Source organism: Ictalurus punctatus, chromosome 20, assembly GCF_001660625.3.
Source record: "Ictalurus punctatus breed USDA103 chromosome 20, Coco_2.0, whole genome shotgun sequence".
Lineage (NCBI taxonomy): Eukaryota > Metazoa > Chordata > Actinopteri > Siluriformes > Ictaluridae > Ictalurus > Ictalurus punctatus.
In genome coordinates, this window is record NC_030435.2 from 24,913,567 (window position 1) to 24,933,691 (window position 20,125).

Sequence of the window (20,125 nt, forward strand, 5' to 3'; positions counted from 1 at the left end):
GGAAGTACACTTGAATTTCAGATGTTGGTGTGTGTTCACTTAAGCATACTCCAGAGAATTATCTTAAAAAATGAAAGTTGTTACAGTTCTTAACCACAAGGTGGCGAGTCACAAAACTTCTTGGGTACATTCAAGGCATGGTCCTGAAGATACGTATACATTTTTGTTATGATGGATGCATTACATGGATGCATTGCTGAGATACACCCTCACATCCTTTTTTTTTTGCATTTGCCTAGCAAGTTACAGGAGAATGGTTTTGAATATCAAAATTTCTTTGATAACTTTTGTTTAGAAAGGTTTTAAGATGATGTGAGCCAAATTTAGTGAAGACTGGACAAAATTTGGAGGAGTAGCAAAAATGGCATCTAGATGTAAGCATTTTTAGCATGTTATTGTAACATTTGACCAGTAGGTCGCATTTCACAGGAAAGCCTTGCTCCTGAAGATGCCTACCAAGTTTTGTGTCAGTACACAGAGCCATTGAAGAGATACAGCCTCACCTCCTGTTTGTTGGCTTCACTGTCAGATTCGTTGGCCATTATGGACAAACTGTTTGGAATATTCAAAATTCTTTTGATAAGTTTTGTGAGCCTTACTCTGCAGATGATGTATGCCAAATTTTGTGATGATTGGACAAAATTTTAGGAGGAGCAGTGAAAAAAAGTTTTTGACAAAATCCAAGATGGTGTAAAATGTAATTAAGCAGAAATTGACATCATAGGGTGCATTGAACTGATCTCGACCTAGTGAATGGACACAAGGTTCAAAAGTTATGATCATAAACATTCTTCCAAATTAGGCCCAGTTTTGAACTGATGGTGGCACTATTTGGCCCAAATTTGGTCAGAATGTTCCTAAGACCCTCCTCAATCAATGTATTAAATTGTACAGTTTTCATACTTTTTACCAGACGGTCCTATGGGCTGTATGAAAAACAATAGGAGCACCATTGGTACTTGGCCCCTGTAAAGGTAGAATAACATTAATGTGCCTACACACCTTCGATGTTTGGCCCACTATTAATACTCTAGTAGCAGTAGCAGTAGTTGTTTGCACCCCATTGTGTTCACTGCACTGTTGTTTGGGTATGATAGAATTTAAAAATGATCATCTAAATCGTCTAATCTTCATGCATCTAAAAAAAATCCAAAAAATGAACACAAAATGTGATGAGATTTACAAATCCAAAAAATGGATCCAATTCATAAAATATATAAATGTTGTCTGGCGAACAGTACGAAGATTTGAGACTTAATGTTTAATGAGATTCTGATTTCAAACCGGAACTCAGAGCCAGACACAGAAAAATTTTACATTCATTCAAACAGGAAGTGGCTTACCAGCAGTTTTTATTCAGTAAAAGCAGAAGAGCTGCAGCTGCACTGCTGTGTGACAGACGATGTGTGTGTGTGTGTGTTTGGAAATGTTGACTGCAATGCATGTCTGTCTGTCTGTTTATTTCTAGCTGGGAACAGCTAACTGTTCACACACCAACTCATGAGTGCAAAAGTTTTGGCCCTCATAGGAGCATTCATAAATTCACTTTCAGTAAGTACTTTATCTTGGTCAGGCTCTCACTGGATTCCTAGCCATTCCCGGGAACGCGCACACACACACACACACACACACACACACACACACACACACACACATATACACCTAATGGCAATTTAGAGTCACTGACCTACATGATGGCATGTGTTTGGTAGGTGGGAGGAAACTGGAGAACATGGAGGAAACCCACATGGAAACATGGAGAACATGGAAAACTCCACACAGAAAGTAACCCGAGCTCAGGCTTGACCCTGGAGCTCCCAAAGTTATAAAATCTTTGCAATGTTATAATGACCCCAAGCTTACACTGATCTACGCAATAAGACGCGCACACCAATATGCAAGTTCAGTGTGATTCTACTGCACAGATTCTGAATCAAAACACAATCAGTGTTATGTCTGAATTAAATAAACCACCCGTTGTTGTCACTGTGTTTTTTGGTGTGTGCTCATAATTAAAAGAGTAATATATTTAAATGTTTTGTTTGTTAATATCAGTTAGTGTATGTGGCCACATCCAGCTACCAAACCACAAAAACCATCACACTGAAAACTCCTGGTGTGGCAGTAGAATAAATCCATGTGTCCATATGTAAACACTGTAATTCTGCACAGATACATGTTTTATTTAACATTATTTTCCTCTTAGTGTGTGTTACTGTTTGTATGCTGTGGATAAGTGTGTGTGTTACTGTGTATGCTGTGGATAAGTGTGTGTGTTACTGTGTATGCTGTGGATAAGTGTGTGTGCTGTGTGAGTGTGTTGGCTCTGGCGTCTTGCTGGGCAATCTGCAGGTTTTCTTTCAGTATGAAATAATAACAGACTGCATCTGCGAGGCAGTTCACGCTGCTCACACACAGACTTAGGTGGACAAATTTACGCAGTTCACCAACATCTGATATGTTGTTCTGTTTAACATAGAAATAAAGAAGCACAGCGATGTGATACGGAATGAAGCATAAGAGGAACACCACCAGGTTGCTGAGCACGATCTTTACACTCTTGTTGTTTCGTAGTTTAGCATCATTGGGGTTTCGTTTACGTAAATCATGCAGGATTTTAACAACGTGCCCCGAGCAGAGCACCATGATGAGAGTGCTGCCCCAAAACACACACTCCACACACACTACAATCCACTGTTTCGTCCATGTGCGGTTGGAAAAGTTCTGGAAGCAGAATGACACGTTACTGCTGTCCCTGTGTAAATCGTAAACCGGGTAGCTAAACCCAAACAATAATGCCCACACAACTGTGCAGATAAACACAGCCTTCCGTTTGGATTGCAGGCGACGGAAGGGAAAGTGCAGAGCGACATAGCGATCCACAGAGATGCACACGCTCAGCAGGATGCTGCCGTACATGTTGACGTAGACAAAACTCTCAAACAGTGAACAGGAAAAGCGTCCAAGGTTCCATGGCCGGTGGTAAGCCATGATTTTAAACGGCAGTGCAAGCAGGAGCAGGCAGTCATTAACGACAAGGTTCAGGAGGTAAATAGTAGATTCGTTCCAGCGACGAACGCGGAAGAACAGCTGCCACAAGGCGGCCATGTTTAAAGGAAAACCAGCTGCGAGGATGGGAATGTAGAACCCAAATTGAACACACTCCACCCAGTCACGGCAGCCTTCCATGCTGAAACAGAAGCAATAAGAGAAACACACACTTCAGTCAATCACAACAAGGGGAACACACACTGATGCACATAGAAACTTATGTTTGTTGTCCTTCTCAGCCCTATCTCGAGCTCCAGTTAGTCCCAGATGCATTAACCAGAGTCCTTAGAGCCAGGAGATATGACCACATCTCCTCTATCCTTATCCACACGGCATTGACTCCCAGCAAAAGTTCACATTAATTCTAATTTAATTGTAAAATACTATTAATAACCTATAAAGCACTTAATGGTCTCACACAGCAGTACCTGAGCGAACTTATGATCCGCCATGCCTTCTTCGATCAAAAGGTGCAGACTTTTTGTTGGTTCCCGGAATAGTGAAGGCTACAGCAAGGGAAGAGCTTTCTCTTACAAAACCCCACAGTTATGGAACAGCCTTCCAATTAGTGTTTGGGACTCAGACACAGTCTCAGTGTTTAAGTCCAGGCTGAAAACATGTCTGATGTGATGCTGGTGTCTAATCCTGATGTGCTTCTTCTGCTGTGGCTCTTCTATCCCTCTAAAGGTGCCCTCTGTCTCACTCTCTGCTCCTGTAGATGACTCCACACTAACAATTCCCAAAAGCAGTTTATGTCCAGGTCTCACCTGTTCTTCAGTATTTAAGCTCACCTTGATTCTTTAGATTTGTGTTTGAGCTGCTGCTGTAATCATGTTATTGATTCACAATCTGCTCATGCTGAACATCCTGTAAACACACTTGTCCTCACTCTTCTACACCTGAATACTGTAATAATTTATAATCACACTATTCTGTCACCCAGAAGTAAAATTGAATTAAATTCTAGTTCCTGTTTGACTTTACAATACTACCTCAGAACTTGATCTTGTTCTGGTTACAGTTTCTGTCATAGATCCAGTTACAGTTCATCATACTTCCTTATCTAGTTCCATCTTAAAGAATACTGGGGCTGGACCAGGGAGCTCAACTGGTCTAAGGTCAGCTTAATTATAATTATTTCTGATTATCAGCTTCTCACATCTAAAGACAAGACTGTTAAATCTATAGTCCATATATATATTTGCAATCAAAATTATTGAACTGCCATTACAAATCAGGTTTGTTGTCAAGATGTACAGACTTCCAGCTGTTTGTGATGAACAAATCAAACAAAAGCAATTGAAATAGTTCGACACAATGAACGCTTCAAGTGTTTCCCCCAAATTCAACTGAAAATGCAACTTATAATGACTTCTCCAGTCTCAAAATTATTCACCCCCCTGAATAGACTCCCTCACAACAGCACAAATATCTAGAACAGGTGTTGTCTCAAGCACACCTGATGCAACTGCTCAAGGGCTTATTAGTTGCACCAGGTGTGCTTGAGCTGGAACACATGAAATACCTGAATGGGCTAGGGGCAGAAAATTTATGAAATACCTGGACAAGGCAGAAAAAGGAAGCTATCAATGGCTGTAAGCAAATTTCTGAGAAGGCAGATTGTGGAAAAACCCTCGAGTGACTGCAAAAGCCCTGCAGCAAGACTTGGTGGCACCAGGCACTGAGGTTTCAGTGAGCACAGTAAGGTGCGTACTAAACGCAGAAGGTTTCCATGCCAGAACTCCAGAAGTTTGGGATTCTGTTCTGTGGAGCGATCAAACAAAACTGAAACTTTTCGGCACGATGGATCAGCGGTACGTCTGGAGGAAGAAGAATGAAGAAAGAACACTCTGTCCACAGTCGAGCATGGAGGGGGCTTGGTGATGCTCTGCGGCTGCTTTACATCCTCTGGCACTGGAGACCTGCAGCGTGTGGAAGGTGAGATGGATTCATTGAAGTATCAGGAAATCCTAGGGAAAAACATCATGCCGTCTGTGAGGAAGCTGAAGCTTGGGCGTATTCGGACCTTCCAACAGGACAACGATCCCAAGCGTACCTCAAATTCCACCAAGGCTTGGTTGGAGAAGACGTCCTGGAAGATTCTACAGGGCCATCACTGTCACCTGACTTGAACCCCATAGAAAATCTCTGCTGGGATTTGAAGAACGCGGTTGCAGCACGCAAACCCAAGAATATCACTGAACTGGAGGCCGCTATGGTAAATGGTGTGCACTTATATGGCGCTTTTTTAACCTTAGCAATTCCAAAGCACGTTACACTGGTTCACATTCACCCATTCACACAGACACTCACACACCAATGGTAGCAGAGCTGATATGCAAGGTGCTAACTTGCCATCGGGAGCAACTTGGGGTTCAGTGTCTTGCCCAAGGACACTTAGGGATGTGGAGTCATGTGGGCTGTGAATCGAACCGCCAACCCAACAATTAGTGGACAACCCGCTCTACCACCTGAGACACAGCCGCCCATGAGCCACTGCTCATGAGGAACGGTAGAAGGTTCCTCAGGAACGCTGCAGAAGATCTGCTTCTCGTTTGCAGCAGGTCATAACGGCAAAAGGAGGTCTACTAAGTACTAAAGATGCTCGCCATGAAGGGGGTGAATAATTTTGAGACTCATTATAAGTCATTTTCAGTTGTATTTGGGGAAACCACTTGAAGCATCCGTTGTGTTGAACTATTTCAGTTGCTTTTGTTTGATGTGTTCATCACAAACAGCTGAAAGTCTGTACATCTGACAATAAACCTGATTTGTAATGGGGTGAATAATTTTGATTAAAACTGTAAAATGCACTTCTGTATTTATAAACAAGTTAAACAGAATCTTTCTTTCTCACCAAGCACAATTATGGTGACGATATGATCAAATCAGCTTATTATCAAGTGCCAGCATGTGTCAAGTGTGGTGTCGCCCTGAGAGATGTTAGATTAGAATGTTTTCAAACCGATCTTTTTCTCTTTAATGAGAATTAAACACACACACACACACACACACACACACGAAAGCATCACAAGATATGTATAAAGGCCATGTGGCATGTTAGAATGAGGATTGCAGAGTTACAGAGAATAAAATATAAAAATATATTTTTCAGAACCTCACAAATTCAAATCCATAAATAAAGGTTTTTTTAGTTAAAAAAATTATTATTATTATTATTATTATTATTATTATTATTATTATTAGTTCTGTTGTTTTCTGTTCAGATATATAGCACTCAATAAGAACAGCATTGTGACCTTTACGGTGTTGACTCACATGTGAAGGGCGTAAAGGACTTTTATATTGATTTAAACTTCATCACATTTTTTTTTATATCTGAATGAAATAACAATAATTTAAATATGAATCAAGTTAAAAAGCCACTTACCCCAAAACTTTACCGTCTAGAAAACACCGCTGCCATCAAAGACGAACAACTTCTGAGTTCTTACTTCCTCACTGCTTCTCTGTGTCAGTCTGAGAATTGTGAAAAACCCACAGGCTGATAAAAGGCATGGAAGAAATGTGGAGGTGTGAGAGAGACAGACAGATAGAGAGACAGTGACAGTGAGAGACAGAGGTTGAGAAATAGAGAGAGAGAGAGAAAGAGGGGTTACGGCTATACTAACATGATGTTTCTGATAGAGACACAAAACACTGTACTCCACTCTGGAGAGAGAGAGAGACAGAGAGGGAGAGAGAGGGAGTGTGTGAGAGAGAGACAGAGAGAGAGATAGAGAGTGTGTAAATTGTGGTTTCTTTTTCGTCTTCATTACAAAGTGTTCTCATTTTAATGTAAAACAAAACAAATGTGGGTGAACATTCATGCAACAGTACATGCACACATGCACGCACACACGCACACATGCACACACACACACACACACACACACACACACACACACACACACACACACACACACACTATTGTTAGTTATTGTTGATGCTGTGCTCTTTTGAGTTGCGTTGTGTTGCAGTGGGCAGCTGATGAACCTGTGATAGAGCACTGACACTAAGAGAGAGATGACAGTGGACTTGACCGTGAACGTACAGACAACAGAAAGATTGTGTTTTATTTATTTATTTTTGTTTGTTTGTTTTTTATTGATAAATATTTTTATAAATATGGAACAATAAATATATGTAACACATTTGAAAAATGACAATGATTTCCGTGCATGATGAAGATCATGGTTATTTACTGAAACAAACAGAAATTACAAAAACATATGCCGTATATCAGATGCAGTCTCATACTGAGTGAAACATGCATGCAACACAATGATTCACTATAACATTCTCTCCACTCTACAGTAAAAAAAATAAATAAAATAAAATAAAATAAAATAATTTTCAGAGGTTGCTCATTTTACTTTAACAATTCATTTGCATTTAACACCTTTGTATTAGAATTTGTCTTCAAACACAACTGCATCATGTTAAACTGACTTGAATAAGTGATTCTTTGGCTTTACTTGTGTTTTATTTAGTTTTTTATATCAAGTGCTAAAAATGGATCCAGTAAAATGTTATATAAATTAAAAGGACCAAATGGTTCTGTTGAAAGCTGCTGCTGGCGTCCTCATTCCCCCGACACAGTCACAGTCACCTAAAGACCTGAATGTGTGTCAAGAGTCACATAAATAAACCATACAACACAATACAACACAATACAACACAATAGAAACACAGACCACATACCCCCCCCCCCCAAAAAAAAAACAAAAAATCTAAGAATATTGGGAGCTTTCCAACCAAGAATAACGAGACTTATCTTTTTTTAAATTTATATATATATATATTTTTTTTTTTTCTAAAATCAGGAAAACCTTGAAGTCGGTTGAACCCATCTGGCAAGTCGGGGCCCCAGGCCTGTTTCACCTGTTGAATGTGCCGACCCTGTATACAGCGCCCTCCATTAATATTGGCACCCTTGGTAAATATGAGTAAAGAAGGCTGTGAAAATTTGTCTTTATTGTTGAACCTTTTGATCTTTTGTTCAAAGAATTCACAAAAATACTCTGCTCTCATGGATATCAAACACAACACAGGTTTATCCAAAAACAAAAATCTTTATTAAATATAGGTGTGTGATAATTATTGGCACCCCTATGAATTAATATGAGAAAAATATATTTGAAGTATATTCCCATTGATATTTTACATTTGTTTTAGTACACCTGGGTGACTAGGAACAGGAAATTGTTCAACCATGACTTCCTGTTTCACAGGGGTATAAATATGAGGTAAAACATAGGCCAGATTCCCTTAGTCATTCATAACAATGTTTAAGAGCGAGGAATATAGCTGTGATGTGCGGCAAAAGGTTGTTATGCTTCACACAATGGGGCGTGTCTATAAGAAAATAGCACAAGCATTGAAAACGCCCATTTCCACCATCAGAGCAATAATTAAGAAGTTCCAGTCCACTGGAAATGTTATGAATCGACCTGGAATTGGACGTGTGTCTATATCGTCTCAAGGCACTGTGAAGAGGACGGTTCGAGTGGATAAAACATCTCCAAGGATCACAGCTGGAGAATTGCAGATGTTAGTTGTGTCTTGGGGTCAGAAAGTCTCCAAAACTACAATCTGAAGTCACCGACATCACCACAAGCTGTTTGGAAGGGTTTCGAGAAAAAAGCCTCTACTCTCATCCAAAAACAAACTCGGGCGTCTTCAGTGTGCCGACACTACTGGAACTTCAAATGGGATCGGGTTCTACGGTCAGATGAAACCAAAATAAAGCTTTTTGGTAATAAACACCAGAGGTGGTTTTGGAGCACACAGAGAGGTAGCCGTATGGAAAAGTCCCTCATGCCCACGGTTAAATATGGAGGAGGATCTTTAATGTTTTGGGCTGATTTTCTCCCAGAGGACCTGGACATTTTGTTAGGATACATGGCATCATGGACTCTATCAAATATCAACAGATATTAAATGAAAACCTGACTGCCTCTGCCAGAAAGATTCAAATGGGCCGTGGTTGGATCTTCCAACAGGACAATGATCCATAACATTCATCAAAATCAACACAAAAATGGTTTACTGACCAAAAATCAAGGTCCTGCCCTGACCATCCCAGTCCCCTGACCCGAACCCCATAGAAACCCTGTGGGGTGAACTGAAGAGGAGAGTCCACCAGCGTGGACCTCGAAATGTGAAGGATCTGGAGAGGTTCTGTACAGAGGAACGCTCTCAGATCCCTCGCCATGTATTCTCCAACCTCATCAGGCATTACAGGAGAAGACTCAGAGCTGTTATCTTGGCAAAGGGAAATAGCACAAAGTATTGACTAAAAGGGTGCCAATAATTGTTGCACACCTATATTTAAGAAAGATTTTTTTTGGATAAACCCGTGTTGTGTTTGTAATTGTTTGATATCCATGAGAGCAGAATATTTTTGTGAATTCTTTGAACAAAAGATCAAAAGGTTAAACAATAAAGACAAATTTTCACAGCCTTCTTTACCCATATTTACCAAGGGTGCCAATATTAATGGAGGACACTGTAGATAGGTATACAAACTATAGTTCAGAATATAATCAGTCATATTTAACACATGCTGGAATACACTGTGCTGATCATCTGTTGCATGAATCAACTTCCTGAAAACACTGTGAGGCATCGACCACAAAACTGTAAACACCTGCAAACAAAATGCTATGAAACTACAGACAGACAGACAGACAGACAGACAGACAGACAGGAAGAGAGAGAAATAGAGAGAGATATAGATAGAGAAAGAGAGTGAGAGTGAGAAATTCAGCCATGTCAGAGTGGTAGCAATTCACAGCACAATCACAACCACAGATTAAAAGGGACCTTCTATGCCTCTACTCTGTGTGAAGTATATGCTCTGTTGCCTTCTGTCTCTGTCACCAAGCCTTGATCCCGTGTTTGTTCTGGTTTTTTGACTTTGTTTATGCCCTGTTTGTGCTGTTCGTCTTACCTCTGCATGTTCATGATTATTGTCTTCTGCCTTATTCTTTGGCCTTGTTGTTGTTTTATTAAACTGCCGTACCTGCACTTGTCTGCGCCTCCATTACGTGACATTTATATACTGTATAATTATAAAATGCAAGACCTCTACATTTAGGACCAAACTAACTACACTAAAGTCAGTGTGTATTACAACAGAAAAATAGGTTAGATTAGATGGTTAGATTAGATGGTTAACGAGCAAGACAAAATTACTTACACAAAATTATTTACTCATCCTCAAGTTGTTCGAAACCAGTATGTTGTTATGAATTCAGAGTAACACAAAAGGAGAAATTTGAAGAACGTTTACACAGCTATACTATAAAAGCAGTCCATACAACACAAAGCCACTTGGAGTTTTGTTTTTTATGGCTCCTTTATAGTGCACCTTTAAAGAGGGGGGAAAAAACCCTCTTCTTTTATGTTATGAAAAGTAACAGTATTTGGGTTTGGAATGACACAAGGGTACGTAAATGATAACAGAATTAATTTTTAGGTGAACTATCTCCTTAACATTTTGAGCACAGACCTGACATGGGCATACAGTCTGGCATCACAATACAATGACTGCAGACACTTGGGGGTTTATTGTCCAAAAAGAGAGAATGAAAGGATTAAAGAAAAATAGTCCAAAAAAGATTTTATTTTAATAAAGGACACTCAACTGACCACAACCTACAAACACACTTGTTTTTACTATGTTCTAGTGTACGCATGATAACGCTGTTGGCTCAAATTTAGCCTATTACCCAAAAACATTTAAAACTCAACTTAGAAGCCAATACTCACATCTACCTCTGAGCCCAGTTGGAGATAGAAAAAATACACCAGCCGTGAGTGAGAAGAAGCAAGGGTCCAGCTTTATTGTTCCATTCCACCACACGAGATCCACACCGATGAGAATTCTCAAAAGTGATCTCTCTACCCTGAGCTTAAGCTCCAGTATTTATACTGTATTTACACACTAGATAACCCATAGGTTTCCAGAAAAGGCCTATTTCACTTACCCATAGAATTGAAACCAGGGGTTTTAATTTACACATAAAATCAGAACCCAGGCATTTCCAACAACCCAGGAAACAAAAACCCAGAGTTTCTAGTTACCTAGGTGGTCAGAAACCAGGATTCTCATTTACCTAGGGGGTCAGAAACCAGGGTTCTCATTTACCTACGGGGTCAGAAACCAGGATTCTCATTTACCTAGGTGGTCAGAAACCAGGATTCTCAATTCCCTAGGTAAAAAAAATGACGTAGACAAGACGACTAAACAACCGGGAGGGACCTTGGTCTTATCGTTATCTCGGGGGGGGGGGCAGTTTGACCCAGCCACCCTTATAACTGGCTTTCTTCATGGTTCTCTAAAAATTAAGGCCTTCCTTGCGAGCCAAGAACCCTCACCATTTGAGTCATGAGTAGGTTTACATTTTCCTGTATTTCTAGTTTATAATTTATTTTCATATTTGCACTATATTTCTTATTTTATATATATTTATACTACTTGAAAAGCGGTTTACTGTACTTCCAACTTCTTAATATCATTACAGTTCTACTGTCCTGCATATCCTACTATTCTGTTTTTTTTTATAGAGTTTCTCTATTACTATAAGATATTATTAAAGTTATTCATGTGTGTGTATGAGGAAGAGAGAGTGTGTGTGTATGTATGTTGTGTCTACTTGCCCTTGACTGTACGAGCGTGTGTGTGTGTGTGTGTGTTTTTAGCACTCCTCAGCTCGTACACTCCTTTTCGACTTTTTTTGACTATCACTGCTCTTAAATTGCTCGTAATTCCAATCTGTCAATGTCCGCCTAATCCCGCTTCTATGTGTCTAGGTGCCCGTTTTTCCTTCTTCTCCCTTTTGCTGGATGCTAGGCCTCCCTTATGTTTATTTTATTACATTTTTTATCCACAACATTTCCCCCTCTGAGGCTATGAAGCCTCATACACTACCTTAATTAAGCGGGTATCTGTGGAGGAACTGGTTCTGCCGCACCCCATGGCCGTCCCCCGCTAGCTGTCGGAGGATTACTCTAACAAGGCCATAATCCCTGCACCCGTCGTCCCCGTAATCCAATGGGTCCCTTACATTAACCACTTCTACGCAACACTGATCCGAATAGGAGCTGAGGAGGTTTTGTAGACCTGGTGGGAGACGTGCTAGTGTTGTGCGCCCCGGGGTCTCATAGTAGATTGGCAGCTGGAGAATGGGCCTTAGGACCCCCCTACATCCACTTTGCGCCGGACATGTGTAGATGTACCTAGCCATAACTCTTAACCCTTAACTTACTTCTCCTTTTAACTATGTATATATATATATCTCATTTTGAATCTAACTACTTTGATTATACCCTACATCGATTATAAGTGTGATTAACTGAGTTTACCTAATCATTCATTACTACTACTTCTGCCGTACGTATGAGTGGCCACTACAGTAACTAACTACTTGATCTACACGTCCCTATCTTTCTCAACTAGGCCTGTCAGCCCACAGTTTTGTATTTGTCGGGACCTGCAGATTCTTGCTCCCCCTCAAAAACCAAACCCCAGTCTTTCGCAGTCAGGGGTGGGCGAAAAAACCTCTTATGAGGAAAAATTCCCACCCTGCCAGCACTATGTGCTCGGCAGCACCATTATACTTTTCTCATGCCTGAGTGCGTCATATCACAAACATTTTATAACATTTTATAACAATACTTGACAGTCTGTTGTATGCAGTATCTCTCTGTATGCTGGTTGTCTTCAGCTCAAGCACTTTACGTACTGTAGAGAGCCACCCTTTGGGGAGAGGTTAGGCTAGCACGTACACCCAGGGTATGGATCTTCACATCTTCTCATCCTGTCTGCCACTGACTGAGCAGACCCCCCGTTGAAGCTTCGGACCCACCGGACCACCATCTCGTCATTGGAGGATTGAGCATCCTCCAGGGGTTGCATGTTCTAGTCCGCTGCTGCCCTGTAGTCAGCATTCTCATAGTCAGCATTCTCTCGCGGCTCCGGGTCTCCCACCTCCGGGTGACCTCCGGGTGAACACCTCCGGGACTCCCACCTCCGGGTGAACACCTCCCCCCGTTGAGGCGGTGACGCCTCACACATAACACTGCACTCAGCTCTGTTCCTGTGAATATATAGCTCCATACATAATAGTTAGTGGTCTTATATATGTTTTTCATTCATCTGCAATTACTCCAGCGGCAGTCCATCATAAGGAACAGACACAGACATGGGTCGACCCGTAAGCATTTCATGCGGTGTTAGATACATATTGCTGTTAGTCTGCATGTGATAGGTCATTAGTGCAAGAGGTAGAGCATCTACCGAAATACGTTTAGTATCAGCACAAATTACATCAAACACAAATCAGGGTATGCCAGACCTATCCAAGGTCAAGGAAAAAATAAATAATTTTGAGCACACTTCAGGTGATCCTCCACCGTTGCCTGCAAGTACAGAGATCATTCCTCTACCTTCCCCCTCGCACACTGGCTAAGATCATGGGCAGCTGTAATACATACAGCAAGAAGTGCAGTCAGAATTCAATTAAACTATTTGTTCGATAAGTGGCGTTCCAATTTTTTTCCTAGAACCTCATTGCATTCAAACAACTCCAAACAGACGACACAATCCATGGGCCTAAACGTCAGTATTTATATTATTTTTTATTTATTTATTTTATTTTATTTTTTAACAATTCTACCCTTAACCAGGTTGCATTCTTTAGTGATAGACTTCAATTCAGCCAATTGGGCAGAACAGGGTGTTCATAATGTTTGTGAAATTTCAGACCCAAAACTTTTAAGCTCAACGAAATACGAATTTCGGCTGGGCAATCGTGAGTGTTCTCAGTGACTGGCTCCACAGAATTAATTACACCATTACAACACTACAGTTGGTAAGTTAGGCACACTAACAGGTTTAAGAATTTTAGTTCGGGTGGTACATAGATTAACCCCATATCCCCATATCCTGTTCTTTCAAAATAGAAATGACCTGGTGTGATGAACGTAAAATCGATGTGTGAGAGAGAAATTTTCCCAATGATCCGCACTAAGAGAGCATCTCCAGCCTGGCAATCCTTGTGCCACCAAATCCAATGTTTTCAAAACATAAACTTCAGCCCTGTAAGCGCCCCATTCTCCTGAGCCGGGACCCCCCCCAGCAGCACCCCCCCTTTTCAGTCACATGTAAGACACAGTCTTTGTTGTAGTTTGTCAGCCATAGTACAGGTGCAGAGCATAAGTCCATTCAATGTCAGGCTTGTCCAAAGAACACCCGGATCTCAGGATGTTGTCCTTTAGTGAGCAATCAGTGATCTACTGCAGACCATACTTGATAACGTCCAGGAACATTTGTTGTGCTTTTATGGGGCGGAGGATGACCCCAATCATGTCCTGACGGCCTTGGGAGCGTGCAAGGGAGTCTATGACCACAGAGGAGTACACCACAGGGGAGCCCACAGCCCCCGAAGGAGACGCTTCCAGGTGTACTACTAATCTAGGCATGTTAAGGGGAGTAACGGCCTTGAGCTCTCACATGCAGTCACTTGGAAAAAAGCGCTGATCAATAATAATATCATGTGGAGTGGAATTACAGTTACAGGTTACAATTGGGGCATCTTATATATATATATATATATATATATATATATATATATACATCTATATATATATATATATATATTCATCATACTATAGATAATGGTTACTGGGTGGGTTGGTTGTATCGCAAAACTTATTGCTTTTGTTATCACAGCTTGTTGTAATAATGCTAGACTAAGTGGGCATGTCCTTTCATCCTTTTTCTGAGGATCGAAGATATTGTTTACAGGACAATAGTACTGGAAACTGGAGACAGACAACTGGGAACACACAACTGCAAAACCCATCATTAAATGTTCAATTTATGCATCAGATCTAGGCCTTAAAACAGTGAATATTTATCGTGATTTACTATACCCTGATTTTAATAAAGCAGGAAGCTATTAAAAACACTTCAAAATGAGGAGTTCAGTTTTTAACGTGTTAAGACTTCTGATGTTTACAGATCACTCAAGTTCGATATAAACACATCACAAGGCCCTGATTGTGTGGAGTCTGTATTTCTAAATGACTTAGCAGTTGATATTATTTCATCTCTTTCAATTTATCATTTTAATCTTTCATTAGACAATGGGGTTATGCCAGAAATTTGGAAATCAGTTTTCTTATTTATTTATTTATTTATTTATTTATTTATTTATTTATTACATTAAATCAGGGACATCCAACTATATTAGATCATTACAATCCAATAACACGGCCTCCTCGCCTATGTCCCTTGTAGAAAGCTTTTTCAATAAACCGTTCACATGTTATCAGTCTGCAAGAAGTCTAAGGTCATACAAACATATCAGCACAACTATTGTTTTGAAAGTCTTAAAACAATGTCACGGTACCCTCTGCACTTCCCTGTCTGTTGATTTAGAAGAGGCTCTCAACACAGTGAATCAGGAAATATTGCTGCAGAGATTAAATAATGTTGGTCTATCAAATCATTTAAAAAAATTTACTAAAGTAATCTCCACTGCTCTAATCAATCGAATAACACCTCTCTCAAAGGGGTTTTCCACTCTCATGTATAGTTATCCCTGTAAAATAGTTCTAGTCCGTTTACTTTTAAAAGTACAAACCCAATTGACAAAGATACATTCTTATCCCTTCCTGTTTTTCATTTACCAGAAAGATATTGAGAAAGGAAACCAAAATCCCTTTAGTCTGAAAATTTGTGGTGCACACTACCCGAACATATTAATATTCCATCTGTGCTAACGAGTGATAATCCCAATAAGATAGAACTAAAATAGAGTAAATGAGGTTGAGATCTAGATATGCATTTACAGTCCTCTAGCCACTTTTATCCCACTAATTTACATTCAAAACAACCTAGTGAATTTGGTTCTATGTGTACAGCACTAGTCTTTAGTCTAAATGGTATACATGCATGTACATGCATTTTGTTTCTTATTAACTTATAACTGTACCAAAATACTGTACTCAAAATATCACTCAGATCCTTCATACATGACATTTAAATGTTGCTCACTTTGGAGGAATGTGAATATGTATTTAACTTAGTCTAAAATAAAATTTATCATCTGTGAGCTTTGTTTCAATTTACCACCAAGTTGTTACCTTGGCTGAACGCACAATTGTAAGAAGCATAAGATTCGCCCTATAATTTTATCCATTTCATTTAAACTGTATTTGACCATATTAAGGTAGTGTTAAATCTACTCATATCACAAACCACATTTCCCATCCTTCACTGCGGTCCACAAACATGGCTGGCTGCCATGGACTGCAATTCCCAGATCACACACACCTGCATCCAGTTCACAGCTCTCAGTTTTTATCAGTTCTCAGCTGCTGTATAACATATTATCAATTCAATTCACTTCACAGGTTCTCGAGTTTGTGACCACTGCTTTGTATTATTAAATATTGTAACTCGTATACTTTGTATGACATATCCATAGCACACCGTATAGCACATATGTATATACATATACACACCCACACATATATATTTGCATAACTACTCTATTCTATTTACCAATCTACGGTTCAGGAAAAAACACTTCAAACTACACTATTGTAAAGGGACCGTAATTAAACTACCTCCCAAACTCATATCAGCACAACATGTCGGCAAAAGTAAGTAATCAAATCATCACCTTATTCTAATGTTACTGATTCAGATATCACATCTGTAACAGGCGTACAACACATTATAAAGAATTTACAATGTGCAGACTACTACTGCCATCTGATCTTACTAATTACTTATCATTGGACATATACACAGCATTTAAAGAGAAAACATGCAGAAATTATTCAGCATTATACAACACGAATACCACACGCCAGAAGAATTCGCACTTACACTGCTTAAGATATTGTATAGACCCGTATAGAAATCACCGATACACAAATTAGTTATACTCCAGCTCTTGTTAGCGAGTCAGTTCATGAAGGTAGACTGCTCTCTAAAACCAAATGTTTAGGCTCAACATTATCTCAACAGGGAGGATGTGACCTAGCCTGATACGGACCACATTGCGATCAGCCAGAGACTGTTACCTCGATCAGCCAGATTGCCACATTGCGATCACATTGCGATCAGCCAGAGACTGTTAGACTGTTACCACTGTTACTTTTCCAATATCAAATCTCCCCTTCATCTCTAAGATTTTAGAAAAGGTTGTAGCAAAGCAGTTATGCTCGTACTTAGATAGGAATAACATTCATGAAATATATCAGTCAGGATTTACACCTCATCATAGCACAGAGACAGTGTTAGTTAAAGTAGTAAATGACCTTCTACTGACTTACGATCAGGGTTGTGTCTCGCTGCTTGTGTTACTCGACCTTAGTGCAGCTTTTGATACTATAGATCACACTATTCTCCTTGATAGATTAGAAAATGTTGTTGGTATTAAGGGAACAGTCCTCTCCTGGCTCAGGTCTTATCTGACCGATCGTTATCAGTTCGTAGATGTAAATGGTGATTTCTCCATGCGTACTGAGGTTACTTTTGGAGTTCCACAGGGTTCTGTTTTAGGCCCACTGCTCTTTACTTTATATATGCTACCCCTAGGTCAAATTATTCGTAAACATGGAATTAGCTTCCACTGTTATGCTGATGATACACAGTTGTATGTTTCAGCGAAGCCAGAGGACAGACAGAAGCTTAGTAAAGTTGAGGATTGTGTAAAGGACATTAGACATTGGATGTTAATTAACTTCCTTCTGCTTAATTCTGATAAAACAGAAATACTTTTATTACGCCCACGTGTAGCTAGAAGTAATCTTTCTGATCACATGGTTACTCTGGATGGACTTTCTGTTTCATCATGTACAGCAGTTAAAGACCTTGGAGTGATTATTGACTCCAGCCTATCATTTGATGCTCATGTAGATAATATTACTAGGATAGCCTTCTTTCATCTCAGAAATATTTCTAAGATAAGAAACATATTGTCACTACATGATGCGGAAATACTAGTTCATGCATTCGTCACCTCTAGATTAGATTACTGTAATGCCTTACTGTCTGGATGTTCCAGTAGGAATATAAATAAGCTCCAATTAGTCCAGAATGCAGCTGCTAGAGTCCTAACTAGAACTAGAAGATACGACCATATCACACCGATATTATCAATACTGCATTGGCTCCCAGTAAAATCTCGCATTAACTATAAAATACTCTTATTAACCTATAAAGCACTAAATGGTCTCGCGCCACAATATCTAAGCGACCTTTTGGTTTTATATGATCCGCCACGCCTACTTAGATCAAAAGATGCAGGCTATCTGACGGTACCTCGAATAGTGAAGGCTACAGCAGGGGGAAGAGCTTTCACTTATAGAGCCCCACAGTTATGGAACAGTCTTCCTATTAGTGTTCGGGACTCAGACACAGTCTCAGTGTTTAAGTCTAAGCTTAAAACGTATTTGTTTACTCAAGCCTACCCTGACTAGATTCTGTTCTACTTTCTCCCTCTCTCCTTTCGCCGAGCCCCACACGAATTTATGGAGATACTAGAGATCCAGATCCTTTCTGCCTCTGGATGGAGCTCAAATCTTCTTTAATTCCAGACTGCTGGGACTACGGCTGCTCTTAACGCCATACAGACTTCATATAAATCCATAATGAACTTTTTCACACTATCTGTTGTTACCCAGATGAGGATGGGTTCCTTCTGAGTCGGGTTCCTCTCAAGGTTTCTTCCTCTTAAAACATCTTAGGGAGTTTTTCCTTGCCACCGTCGCCACTCAGTGGCTTGCTCAGTTGGGATAAATTCACGCCTTTAATATCTGTATACCGTGTTGATATTTCTGTAAAGCTGCTTTGAGACAATGTCTATTGTAAAAAGCGCTATACAAATAAAATTGAATTGAATTGAATTGAATTGAACCTCGGGTCGGTTTTACTTTTCAGGGTTTTTTATTAATATCACTCAAAACGAACAGGTTCACATGTCAGCTGATCAATTTTATCATTAGTCAGGCAAAGATGTCTGTGCAGAAGAAACTAAGTGGCACAATGCACACCACATAAACTATTATTAAAGTTCTCTCCGGACTGATAACATCAAGACATACTGATTGATTTTAATTTTTACAGGAATATATCCACGTATATATATATATACATTGAATCACTTTGACTTTAATGTAGAGCGTGAGATAACTAAAGGATTGGAAAAAGGGGAAAAAACAGAAATCTCTCGCACGCGCTCTCTCCCTCTCTCGCGCGCTCGGTGGTTTAGATAACCGTCACCATGGAACTCAAAACACTTTCATTCAGTTTCCAAACAGGGAAACACACCGAATTCAAATTAAAATGAAAAGAATGATTTGGAACTCCGGCGCGCATGACTCTGACCAGCCACAATCTATATATAAACTTCCAACTAGTTTTTCCACATTATTTAAAAGGAATTTAAATGTTATGTACTTAATTACCATAATTGTAAACACAATTTTTATAATTTACTAACTTCAAGTTGTATAACAAAAGTTACTAAAATGCTACAAACATTATACCTAACATCTTTGCAGGGATTTATAGACACGGCACTGAATGAAACGAGCAATATAGACAAAGCATTATTATTATTATTATTATCTCTCTGCTCACACATTATAAAAGAGAAATCCTTTATTATAACTTAATTTATGGAATATAAATGAAAGGTCCAAATGGACTTTCTCCTCCACATTTGGAGCGTCTGACTCATTCATTTCTCAACAATGGCTTCTGGGGCCTGAAAATGCACACTTTTTTTCCGCCTTCCGTCTTCCTTTTTCCCTGGATCACACAATCTGGGAATATGTTTTTATATATTACAGGTCTAGAAGTTCTGATTTACACAACGGGCAATCAGGCAGATGTCTAAAATATTTACAATGTTCTTGAATGCTCCCCCATTTTTAAAACACTTATACAGCAGTTATTGATACCAAATTAATTATACACACAGTCACACCCGACTCACCGAAAGTCTGTACTAGATTCAAAACATTAAAAAAAATAAATAAAATC

The 20,125-nt window shown here is 39.6% G+C and overlaps 1 protein-coding gene across 1 annotated transcript; it reads right to left on the reverse strand.

The window, feature by feature from the left end:
* Positions 1-1,335: 1,335 nt before the first annotated feature.
* Positions 1,336-6,718, reverse strand: gpr55a (G protein-coupled receptor 55a). Its single transcript, XM_017495352.3, has 2 exons — positions 6,443-6,718; positions 1,336-3,190 (listed from the first exon to the last, which is right to left on the reverse strand). The coding sequence occupies exon 2, from the start codon at positions 3,187-3,189 to the stop codon at positions 2,203-2,205; it is 987 nt and encodes a 328-aa protein (XP_017350841.1). The 5' UTR covers position 3,190; positions 6,443-6,718; the 3' UTR covers positions 1,336-2,202.
* Positions 6,719-20,125: the final 13,407 nt, after the last annotated feature.